The sequence below is a fragment of the Oncorhynchus keta genome, chromosome 21 (assembly GCF_023373465.1).
Source record: "Oncorhynchus keta strain PuntledgeMale-10-30-2019 chromosome 21, Oket_V2, whole genome shotgun sequence".
Classification (NCBI taxonomy): Eukaryota; Metazoa; Chordata; class Actinopteri; order Salmoniformes; family Salmonidae; genus Oncorhynchus; species Oncorhynchus keta.
In genome coordinates, this window is record NC_068441.1 from 30,558,673 (window position 1) to 30,571,487 (window position 12,815).

Genomic DNA, 12,815 nt, shown 5'->3' on the forward strand with positions numbered 1-12,815 from the left:
GTCTGTCTCCTGGGGTATTGAAAGCATAGAGATACATATTTAATTATATGATTGAGAGTGGGATGGAGCTGACTCCAGGTGTGTCTTCTCTCCTCTGTAGGAATGGGCCCAGCCCATATGAATGAGGTGGAGTGCTCTGGATTTGAGAAGTCCCTCACAGAGTGTTACTTCAACAGAGATGCCCTGGGCTGCAGTCACGAGGAGGATGCTGCGGTTAGATGTAATGTTCCTGCCATGGGCTTCCAGAACAAAGTGAGTAGGCCTAGTAAATGCCCACCGCTCATTGGTATTACTCATATAGTACTTGTGTATTACTCATATATAACTAGTATATACGTCTATTGCCAACTGTTGCCAAATGAAAATGAACAAATACACTAAACGTTTGTTTGTCATCTGTGGATGTGCAAAGTTTAGTTGTTGCGATTCCATCATTGATGCCAACTACAAATTTTAGCCAAACTATTTTCATAGTAGAAGAAATGCTTCTAAAAATACTTTAGATAAAGCATTTCACAGCCAAAGAGAGAATTTATGACAAATATTTTCTGTTTTCTCAGTAATTCAGAATACTCAACAAAGATGATGGAATATTCTACCTCTTTGAATCAAGTGTCTTTTTTAGCTCATAATAAACATCCAATCTGTGGCCTAGCAGGTGATCGAGTGCAGTTTTATTTTTACTGGTGTCCCCAGAGGTACTGTAGGGGGTCCGCAAATGTATTATTGTCATATTTTTGAAAAATATATTTTACGTGGAGAAAAAAAGCATTTCATGAATATTGGTAGCTGCAACAGATAGCATTTTTATGTCTCTGCATCCAATAAAAAGGAAGTTCACAAGCCACTGCTAACTAGCGTTAGCACAATGACTGGACGTCTAAAGGAAGAGTTAGCATGGTAGCTGTTCTTGTTCATCCGACTCTGGGGAAGTAGATAAATGGCTTCATTGACAAAATCTCAAACGATACGTTTAATATGTAGGAAGTTACAGTAATTGGAGCTAATTACAGATTTTTTTTCTGTATAGAAAACTCTTAGGCAGGCCGTCTAAGTGGTACATTTCTGGATGGAAAAACTGTTTCAGAGTCAACGTAAACAACTAAAACCAGATAGAAAGCATGCATAAAAGATATTGAACTATATTTATTTTTAGATAATACCGTTTTTGAAAACTAATAATTAAATTAGAGTTAGACATTCAGGGAGAAAATCCCCCCCCAAAAACGGGCATTCAGGGCACATGCCCATTGATTTAGCTATATTTGAGCAGAGGAACACAGCATTAGCCAGGGCGAAATGCATAGAATTGCAGGAAATTTGCTTGAAAACGGCAAAATTATCTCTCAGCTCCATGCCAAACTGTGCAGAATTGCTAGATATTAGCTTCAAAACTGCAACAATTTATGGGGAAATGTGTAGAATTGCCGAAAATGTGCTTTACAACAGCAATATTTTCTCTATGCCGCCAAGATATCTTTCTAGCTAATAGACTATGTTAGAGTTTACACTTCCTCTCTCAATGAACTGTGGGGAGGTCAAAATAATGAAACTGTCTACCAAGTCTATTCATTTTAAAATGTTGATTACTTCTACTTGCCATTATTATTCAGCTGATGATAAGGCAAAACCTGATTTTAAATTGTTTTGCTAACAAATGATGAAGGCTCCTTTGTCGCTGGTTTGCCTGTGCGGGAGTCCATGGGCTCGACCCCTGATATAGTGGTCTAAGCCACTGCCCCTAAAACACATAAGCATGGATTCCATCTCAGCACACTCCTCCTGTCTTTCCTCTCTATCTCTGGCATGTCCAATAAACCCAAAACATATGAGCAGAATGGGACTGCCTTTATAAACATCTAATCTCTCCTTTACTGTGTTGCAGCTGCGTCTGAGCGGTGGGCGGAACCCGTTTGAGGGGCGTGTGGAGGTGCTGGCGGAGAAGAATGACTCGCTGGTGTGGGGCACAGTGTGTAGTGATAGCTGGGGCACCATGGAGGCCACGGTCGTGTGCAGGCAGCTGGGCCTTGGGTTTGCCAGCAACGCCTTCCAGGTGCGTTTACACACATCAAACGCTCATCTCATTGGCTGGTCAGCCAGATGATCAAAAGCCTAACATTCTTTGACAAACGGTCAATTTCATCTCAGATTTTGTTTATGATTATTTCAAAATCCTGTACAGTAAAACTATTACCATTGTGTTTCCTGTTTCTGTGTAAGTATCGACAACATGTAATTATATAAAGGGTCAATTATACCTTTTGTGTGATTGGAACGCACAGATAAGTATATGTTTTTACCCCAGTGTTATTTGTGTGGATGTTGGGGAAATAGTCAGGTCTAGCACTGGTGCTATTACTTCATAAAACTACCTAATTTGGTCCTACTGTGTTTCAAGTTGGCCTCAGTTATATACATCAGAGCCATGTAATCACCTCCAGTAAACTTCATATATCCATATGGGTCTGATATACTTAGCTGTAAACAGCTGGAGATGCTCACTAAAGGAAAGTAAAAGGGGCTCTGACCTTAGAGTTTATAGTCTCCACACTGACAGAGGGGATGGAGTGAGGAGAGGCTACAGGTTAGCCTGGGTACCATAAACATTCACATGTACAGGCCTGTGGCGTATGTGAACAGTATACACTTGGTGGTGAGGAGTCCGCTCCCGCTCTTTGAAGTTTCATTGGCCCACCACCATCAGCAATCCCTATATTGGCGAGATACACTTTTCTGCTGATGTACCAGACCTATTAGTGTTGTTATTTTGATTATTTGTGTTGTTTAAAGGATTATACAAGAGCTATCTTTAGTCCCATGGTGTGCGATACACCACCTCTATGTGCATTCTTTATAAAAAAAAAAAATGTTGGGGGGTTCGGACGAGTCTACTGTTTGAGAGTCTGTCATCATTAAATCATTTGTAGTGTATTAACATGCTGAATGCCACTGGCAGTGGTGCTAAAAGCCTGGAAAGTATTTATGAATCATGGAAGAACTGGGTTAATGGGAGGGAGAGTTTAATGAGTGGAAATTGGACTGGGCTGATAGAGCTCAGAGTAATTGTGTACTAATCCGCCTCTTAATGGCAGTCTACATAACATTTCCATGATGTGTTTGGGATGCATTAAATATACTAGAAAGCACACACACGTTCACAGACAGACACACAGACAGACAAACACACAGAAAGACACTTTTATTTGTTACTTGTATTTCTCCTGTGTTTTTGTTCACCTTATGTTATTTGTAGTGCTACATTGATATTGATTACTGCATTGTTGGGTTTGGAGCTTGCAAGAAAGGCATTTCACTGTACTTGTGCAGGTGACATTAAAACTAAAAACTTTCCTGCAGAGATCCAGTAATGTTAACAGAGGTTAATCTGTTACAAAAGCCTGGTGGAGAGTAGAGCAAAGATGGAAGCAGCAGAGCCTGTCCCGTGGAGAGTAGAGCAAAGACGGAAGCAGCAGAGCCCGTCCCATGGAGAGTAGAGCAAAGACGGAAGCAGCAGAGCCCGTCCCATGGAGAGTAGAGCAGAGACGGAAGCAGCAGAGCCTGTCCCGTGGAGAGTAGAGCAAAGACGGAAGCAGCAGAGCCTGTCCCGTGGAGAGTAGAGCAGAGACGGAAGCAGCAGAGCCTGTCCCGTGGAGAGTAGAGCAGAGACGGAAGCAGCAGAGGCTGTCCCGTGGAGAGTAGAGCAGAGACGGAAGCAGCAGAGCCCGTCCCATGGAGAGTAGAGCAGAGACGGAAGCAGCAGAGCCCGTCCCATGGAGAGTAGAGCAGAGACGGAAGCAGCAGACGCTGTCCCGTGGAGAGTAGAGCAGAGACGGAAGCAGCAGAGCCTGTCCCGTGGAGAGTAGAGCAAAGACGGAAGCAGCAGAGCCTGTCCCGTGGAGAGTAGAGCAGAGACGGAAGCAGCAGAGCCCGTCCCGTGGAGAGTAGAGCAGAGACGGAAGCAGCAGACGCTGTCCCGTGGAGAGTAGAGCAGAGACGGAAGCAGCAGAGCCCGTCCCGTGGAGAGTAGAGCAGAGACGGAAGCAGCAGAGCCCGTCCCGTGGAGAGTAGAGCAGAGACGGAAGCAGCAGACCCTGTCCCAGATGGTGGAGCAGCAGCAGCAGCAGCAGATTAGAGAACAGTCCATCATCAAACACACACAGCTTCCTGACTTACTGCTCTGGTTCCCCTTTCCTGACTTACTGCTCCTCTGGTTCCTCTTTCCTGACTTACTGCTCCTCTGGTTCCTCTTTCCTGACCTCTTTCCTGACATTCCATAGAATCCCCCCTGCATCCCCCCATCCCACCCACCCCTACTCCTTTTCTATTGGAGATACCAGGAAGAATGAGTTTTTATCCTCTTGGGAATCGATATAGATGCATACAGATGATACAGTATTAAGAGGCTGAGTCAGATCCATGAGGACAGATGTAATACATTACTCACTCATTGTGACTCACCCACTCTCTTTCTTTCTCTTTTTCGTTCTTTCTCTCTCTCTTTAAATATGGTTGAGTTTTACAGCAAAATACATTACATAGTAACATTTAATTTAAGATGTAGAGACTGTTTCTTTAAGGATCTTGCTACTTGCTTTATAAAGCCTCATCATCAGAAACATGAAATCTAGAAAACATCCATCAGAGAAAAAGAGGCCTAACTCATATGCTATTCACTTCCTCGATTACATATGGTCTATCTTCTCAAGGAGTTTTGGACAACAACTATCAGAATGGGTTCTACTAGGCAGTTGTTCCCATATCTCAACAATAGCAAAATTGGGGTTAAGTGCCTTGCTCAAGGGCACATTCACAGATTTCTGCACCTTGTCGGCTTGAGTATTGAAATCAAACTTTATTTGTCACATGCGCCGAATACAATAAGTGTAGACCTTACCGTGAAATGCTTACTTACAAGCCCAAAACCAACAGTGCAGTTCAAGAAGAGTTAAGAAAATATTTACCAAATAAACTAAAGTAAAAAAAAAAAAGTAACACAAAACGCGGCTATATACAGGTGGTACCGGTACCGAGTCAGTGTGCAGGGGTACAGGTTAGTTGAGGTAATTTGTACATGTAGGTAGGGGTGAAGTGACTATGCATAGATGTCACTGTTGTCGTCAGCAAACTTAATGATGGTGTTGGGGTTGTGTTTGGGCCCGCAGTCGTGGGTGAACAGGAAGTACAGGAGGGGACAAAGTACACACCCTTGAGGGGCTCCAGTGTTGAGGATCGGGGTGGCAAACGTGTTGTTGTCTACACTTACCACCTGGGGGCAGCCTCTCAGGAAGTCCAGGATCTAGTTGCAGAGGGAGGTGTTTAGTCCCAGGGTCCTTAGCTTAGTGATGAGCTTCATGGGCACTATGGTGTTGGAACACTGAGCTGTGGTCAATGAAAAGCATTCTCACATAGGTGTTCCTTTTGTCCAGGTGGAAAGGGCAGTGTGGAGTGTGATTTGAGATTGTGTCATCAGTGGATCTGTTGAGGCGGTGTGCAAATTGGAGTGGGTCTAGGGTATCTGAGAGGATGCTGTTGATGCCATGACCAGCCTTTCAAAGCACTTCATGGCTACCGACGTGAGTGCTACCGGGCGGTAATCATTTAGGCAGTTTACCTTCGCTTCCTTGGGCCAGGGGCTATGGTGGTCTGCTTGAAACATGTAGGTATTACAGACACTTGCCAGGTGGTCCGCGCATGCTTTGAGTACACATCATGGTAATCCATCTGGGCCCGCGGCTTTGTGTATGTTGATCTGTTTAAAGGTCTTGCTCATAACGGCTCCTGAGAGCGTTATCACACAGTCAACAGCTGGTGCTCTCGCGCATGCTTCAATGTTGCCTGCCTCGAAGCGAGCATGAAAGGCATTTCGCTTGTCTGGTAGGCTTGCATCACTCGGCAGCTCGCGTCTGGGTTTCCCTTTGCAGTACGTAATAGTTTTCAAGCCCTGCCACATCTTTCGAGTGTCAGAGCTGGTGCAGTAGCATTCAATCACAATCCTGTATTGACGCTTTGCTTGTTTGATGGTTCGTCTGAGGGCATAGGGGGATTTCTTATAGGCGTCCGGATTAGTGTCCCGCTCCTTGAAAGCAGCAGCTCTAGCTTTTAGCTCGAATGCGGATGAGGCCTGTAATCCATGGCTTCTGGTTGGTTAATGTACATACAGTCACTGTGGGGACGACGTCGTCGATGCACTTATTAATTAAGACGATGACTGAGGTGGTATACTCCTCAATGCCATTGGATGAATCCCGGAACATATTCCAGTCTGTGCTAGCATAACAGTCCTGTAGCGTAGCATCCGCTATTTAGTTTTAGCTTGAAAGCAGGAATCAGGAGGATAGAATTATGGTCAGATTTGCCAAATGGATGGTGGGGGAGAGCTTTGTATGCATCTATGCGTGTGAAGTAAAGGTGGTCTAGAGGTTTTTTTCCTCTGGTTGCTTATGTGACATCCTGGTAAAATTTGGTAAAACTGATTTAAGTTTGCCTGCATTAAAGTCCCCGGCCATTAGGAGCGCCACTTCTGGGTGAGCATTTTCTTGTTTGCTTATGCCCTTATAGAGTTGGTTGAGTGTGGTCTTAGTGCCAGCATCTTTCTGTGGAGGTAAATAGATGGCTACAAAAAATGGTAGATAGTGTGGTCTACAGCTTATCATAAGGTACTCTACCTCAGGTGAGCAATACTTCGAGACTTCTTTAATATTAGACATTACGCACCAGCTGTTATTGACAAAAAGACACACACCCCCACCCCTCGTCTTACCAGACGTAGTTTCTCTGTTCTGCCGGTGCATGGAAAATTCCCGCCAGCTCTATATTATCCGTGTCGTCATTCAGCCACGACTCGGTTAAATATAAGATATTATAGTTCTTAATGTTCCGTTGGTAGGATAATCGCAATCGTAGGTCATTCATTTTATTTTCCAATGATTGCAAGTAGAATGGATGGCAGTGGGAGTTTACTTGCTAGCCTACGGATTCTCAGAAGGCAGCCTGATCTGTGTCCTCTTTTACGCCGTCTTTTCTTCACGCAAATGACGGGGATCTGGGCCTGTTCCTGGGAGAGCAGTATATCCTTTTCGTCAGACATGTTCAAGGAAAAACATTTTTCTAGTTAGTGGTGATGTTCTTAGGTCCAAAAGTTATTTTCTGTCATAAGACGGTAGCAGCAACATTATGTATAACATACACTGCTCAAAAAAATAAAGGGAACACTAAGATAACACATCCTAGATCTGAATGAATGAAATATTCTTATTAAATACTTTTTTCGTTACATAGTTGAATGTGCTGACAACAAAATCACACAAAAATTATCAATGGAAATTAAATTTATCAACCCATGGAGGTCTGGATTTGGAGTCACACTCAAAATTAAAGTGGAAAACCACACTACAGGCTGATCCAACTTTGATGTAATGTCCTTAAAACAAGTCAAAATGAGGCTCAGTAGTGTGTGTGGCCTCCACGTGCCTGTATGACCTCCCAAAAATCGCTGAAGTTGGAGACTTTTATCTCCCTCACCAACTTCAAACATCTGCTATCTGAGCAGCTAACCAATCGCTGCAGCTGTACATAGTCTATTGGTAAATAGCCCACCCATTTTCACCTACCTCATCCCCATACTGTTTTTATTTATTTACTTTTCTGCTCTTTTGCACACCAATATCTCTACCTTTACATGACCATCTGATCATTTATCACTCCAGTGTTAATCTGCAAAATTGTAATTATTCGCCTACCTCCTCATGCCTTTTGCACACAATGTATATAGACTCCCCCTTTTTTCTACTGTGTTATTGACTTGTTAATTGTTTACTCCATGTGTAACTCTGTGTTGTCTGTTCACACTGCTATGCTTTATCTTGGCCAGGTCGCAGTTGCAAATGAGAACTTGTTCTCAACTAGCCTACCTGGTTAAATAAAGGTGAAATAAAAAAATAAAATACAACGCCTGGGCATGCTCCTGATGAGGTGGCGGATGGTCTCCTGAGGGATCTCCTCCCAGACCTGGACTAAAGCATCCGCCCAACTCCTGGACAGTCTGTGGTGCAATGTGGCGTTGGTGGATGGAGCGAGACATGATGTCCCAGATGTACTCAATTGGATTCAGGTCTGGGGAACGGGCGGGCCAGTCCATAGCATCAATGCCTTCCTCTTGCAGGAAAGGCTGACACACTCCAGCCACATGAGGTCTAGCATTGTCTTGCATTAGGAGGAACCCAGGGCCAACCGCACCAGCATATGGTCTCACAAGGGGTCTGAGGATCTCATCTCGGTACCTAATGGCAGTCAGGCTACCTCTGGTGAGCACATGGAGGGCTGTGCGGCCCCCCAAAGAAATGCCACCCAACACCATGACTGACCCACCGCCAAACCGGTCATGCTGGAGGATGTTGCAGGCAGCAGAACGTTCTCCACGGCGTCTCCAGACTCGGTCACATCTGTCACGTGCTCAGTGTGAACCTGCTTTCATCTGTGAAGAGCACAGGGCGTCAATGGCGAACTTGCCAATCTTGGTGTTCTCTGGCAAATGCCAAAAGTCCTGCACAGTGTTGGGCTGTAAGCACAACCCCCACCTGTGGATGTCGGGCCCTCATACCACCCTCATGGAGTCTGTTTCTGACCGTTTGAGCAGACACATGCACATTTGTGGCCTGTTGGAGGTCATTTTGCAGGGCTCTGGCAGTGCTCCTCCTGCTCCTCCTTGCACAAAGGCGGAGGTAGCGGTCCTGCTGCTGGGTTGTTGCCCTGCTACGGCCTCCTCCACGTCTCCTGATGTACTGGCCTGTCTCCTGGTAGCATCTCCATGCTCTGGACACTACGCTGACAGACACAGCAAACCTTCTTGCCACAGCTCCACAGAGTTCAGTGTGTCAAATCAGAGGGCATGCTGTCCGGTCCTCTGGCAGTCTCTATGGGGGTGCCACAGGGTTCAATTCTCGGGCCGACTCTTTTCTCTGTATATATCAATGATGTTGCTCTTGCTGCGGGCGATTCCCTGATCCACCTCTACGCAGACGACACCATTCTATATACTTTCGGCCCGTCATTGGACACTGTGCTATCCAACCTCCAAACGAGCTTCAATGCCATACAGCACTCCTTCCGTGGCCTCCAACTGCTCTTAAACGCGAGTAAAACCAAATGCATGCTTTTCAACCGATCGCTGCCTGCACCCGCATGCCCGACTAGCATCACCACCCTGGATGGTTCCAACCTTGAATATGTGGACATCTATAAGTACCTAGGTGTCTGGCTAGACTGCAAACTCTCCTTCCAGACTCACATCAAACATCTCCAATCAAAAATCAAATCCAGAGTCGGCTTTCTATTCCGCAACAAAGCCTCCTTCACTCACGCTGCCAAGCTTACCCTAGTAAAACTGACTATCCTACCGATCCTCGACTTCGGCGATGTCATCTACAAAATGGCTTCCAACACTCTACTCAGCAAACTGGATGCAGTCTATCACAGTGCCATCCGTTTTGTCACTAAAGCACCTTATACCACCCACCACTGCGACTTGTATGCTCTAGTCGGCTGGCCCTCACTACATATTCGTCGCCAGACCCACTGGCTCCAGGTCATCTACAAGTCCATGCTAGGTAAAGCTCCGCCTTATCTCAGTTCACTGGTCACGATGGCAACACCCATCCGTAGCACGCGCTCCAGCAGGTGTATCTCACTGATCATCCCTAAAGCCAACACCTCATTTGGCCGCCTTTCGTTCCAGTTCTCTGCTGCCTGTGACTGGAACGAATTGCAAAAATCGCTGAAGTTGGAGACTTTTATCTCCCTCTCCAACTTCAAACATCAGCTATCCGAGCAGCTAACCGATCGCTGCAGCTGTACATAGTCTATAGGTAAATAGCTCACCCTTTTTCACCTACCTCATTCCCATACTGTTTTTATACTGTTTTTATTTATTTACTTTTCTGCTCTTTTGCACACCAATATCTCTACCTGTACATGCCCATCTGATCATTTATCACTCCAGTGTTAATCTGCAAAATTGTATTATTCGCCTACCTCCTCATGCCTTTTGCACACATTGTATATAGACTGCCCATTTTTTTCTACTGTGTTATTGACTTGCTAATTGTTTACTCCATGTGTAACTCTGTGTTGTCTGTTCACACTGCTATGCTTTATCTTGGCCAGGTCGCAGTTGCAAATGAGAACTTGTTCTCAACTAGCCTACCTGGTTAAATAAAGGTGAAAAGGTGAAATAAAAATAAAAAATTAATGTGCCATCCTGGATGAGCTGCACTACCTGAGCCACTTGTTTGGGTTGTAGACTCCGTCTCATACTACCACTCGAGTGAAAGCACCGCCAGCATTCAAAAGTGACCAAAACATCAGCCAGGAAGCATAGGAACTGAGAAGTGGTCTGTGGTCACCACCTGCAGAACCACTCCTTTATTGGTGGTGTCTTGCTAATTGCCTATAATTTCCACCTGTTGTCTATTCCATTTGCACAACAGCATGTGACATTTAATGTCAATCAGTGTTGCTTCCTAAGTGGACAGTTTGATTTCACAGAAGTGTGATTGACTTGGAGTTACATTGTGTTGTTTAAATGTTCCCTTTATTTTTTTGAGCAGTGTATATGTGTATAAAATAAATGAAAAAGTAAGTTACAAACAACACAAAAAAACTAACAAAATAGCACAATTGGTTAGGGGCATGTAAAACGTCAGACATCCTCTTCGGCGCCATCTTAACCAGCGACCATTAGGATACTGCGCTCAAACCGCTAGCTGCCGCCCTATAGCTATGCAGGTCCATGACTTGAAGGGATGGAAATGTAGATAGGGAAACCTCTTGTTGTAAAATGACTAACAGTTTCCCCTCTTGAGTTTAGAGAATGGAATCTGGGCCTATGTTTGATGAGTTTGCCTGTGTGGTGTTATTTCTCCCTACTAGGAGACGTGGTACTGGCCGGGAGACGTGAGGGCTGATGACGTGGTGATGAGCGGGGTCAGGTGCTCAGGAACGGAGATGACTTTGGCCCAATGCCTCCATCACGGGAAACACCTCCACTGCCCTCGAGGGGGAGGGCGCTTCGCTGCTGGAGTATCCTGCTCCGAGTGTAAGTCACTGATGATAACTACTGTCTGTAATTTAGGTCTAGATTCAATCAGATCGAGAGTTAACCGGCGATGGTAGACACCCGCATAGTGGATGTTTTGGCGGTATCTGAGGTAGAACCGCGTTGGAGCCGTAAAATTGTTGAGAAGTTGCTCTTGTGATCATTGTCACGAAGCCACACCCGGCCCACTCGCGTTAGAAGTTCAAAACAAGAAAGTGTAGGCTATATAGAAATAATGATGCTAAAATTTAAAATCATTAAACAAAATCATGAGGGTTTCTATCAGCCTAATCAGGGTGTAGATTACATCTCACATTCCAGTGTCCAACTTGTAAACAAGGCTACATGGGATTTCTCTTAATGCAACTCCATGCAGCAAATGGCAATGTCCACTTTTGGTATAATGCCAGGAGCCACTTATGGATTTGGCAGTTCTACCTCCGACACGTCAAAACAACCCCTATGCGGATGTCGACCAAAGCAGATCTGATTGAATAGAGCCCTAAGACCCTAAAAACTCCTGACCAACCCTCAGCCCTAATACTCAAGGTGCCACTGCAGGAACACAACACATACAACCTCTGCAATAGTTAGATGATTAGTAATGATGAACAATCAAATCACCATTCCACATCACTGTGTCGTGCCTAAGAACAGCCCTTAGCCGTGGTATATACCACACTCCCTCAGGCCTTATTGCTTAAATATATTCCACTCATTATCTGAATTTTATTGATACACTAAGCTGATGAATTTCAAGCAGAGACAGGCGATAGTGTATCAGTTGACTTGTCACGTAGAAAAGGTGATCTTGTACAATGTTGCACAGGGCAGAATGGCATACAACACTGTGCTACGTTTTTACACTAGCCAACAACTTGACAATATCCCTATTTCTGATGATTTATACTACTTATGTACTGTATAAGGATAATGAAACCTTAAGACTGACATGTTTCTCAACATGCTCACAACCTGACATTGGATACAAATGTGTATCTTGTATTTTTTTGCTATTAGATGAAATGGTAGTTAAAATGACTAAATGTTGTATTAGTGACAACACTAAACGTTCTCATTGTATTTCATGAAACTTTTTACTCCAGGGTGAAAGATGTGAAACCCCAACGAATGAACAATTAAATGTTCTTAAAAATAAGGGAATTACAAGTGTTGTCAGTTATATACCACTTACATCTGAACAATGTACCAAAGTGATTGAAAATAAAAATAAACTAACGACCTCTCCCGCCCTGGCATGCAGCGGCCCCAGACTTGGTTCTCAACGCTCAGGTGGTGGAACACACCACATACCTGGAGGACCGGCCAATGTACATACTGCAGTGTGCCAACGAGGAGCACTGTCTGTCCAGCAGCGCTGCCACAGCCACACCCTCCTCCTACCGTCGCCTGATGCGCTTCTCCTCCCAGATCCACAACAACGGACAGTCCGACTTCCGCCCCAGGGCTGCACACAACTCCTGGGTCTGGCACGACTGCCACAGGTAAAGTGGAGGATGAATTCTTTGGTCCTTCAGTTTAGCAATTTAGTTAAGTAGTGGAAGCTATGATAAAGGGGGCTGGACAATAGCATGCAAACAAGCATCATGAGCAGGAACTCTTTGTGAGTGTTACATGAGTTGAGAACAATCACAGTGCTGGAATAAAAGTCATTTTTGCAGTCTTATGAGATCATACATTTGTGGTCATCTTGAGGCAGTGC

The 12,815-nt window shown here is 44.7% G+C and overlaps 1 protein-coding gene across 1 annotated transcript in view; it reads left to right on the forward strand.

The window, feature by feature from the left end:
* The window catches only part of LOC118400449 (lysyl oxidase homolog 2A-like), a 69,884-nt gene that overhangs the window by 47,445 nt on the left and 9,624 nt on the right, over window positions 1–12,815 (forward strand). The window contains exons 7-10 of the mRNA XM_035797337.2: window positions 101–252; window positions 1,886–2,053; window positions 10,927–11,092; window positions 12,357–12,597. Coding sequence (XP_035653230.1) covers window positions 101–252; window positions 1,886–2,053; window positions 10,927–11,092; window positions 12,357–12,597 — 727 coding nt within the window. The remainder of the gene's footprint in view (window positions 1–100; window positions 253–1,885; window positions 2,054–10,926; window positions 11,093–12,356; window positions 12,598–12,815) is intronic.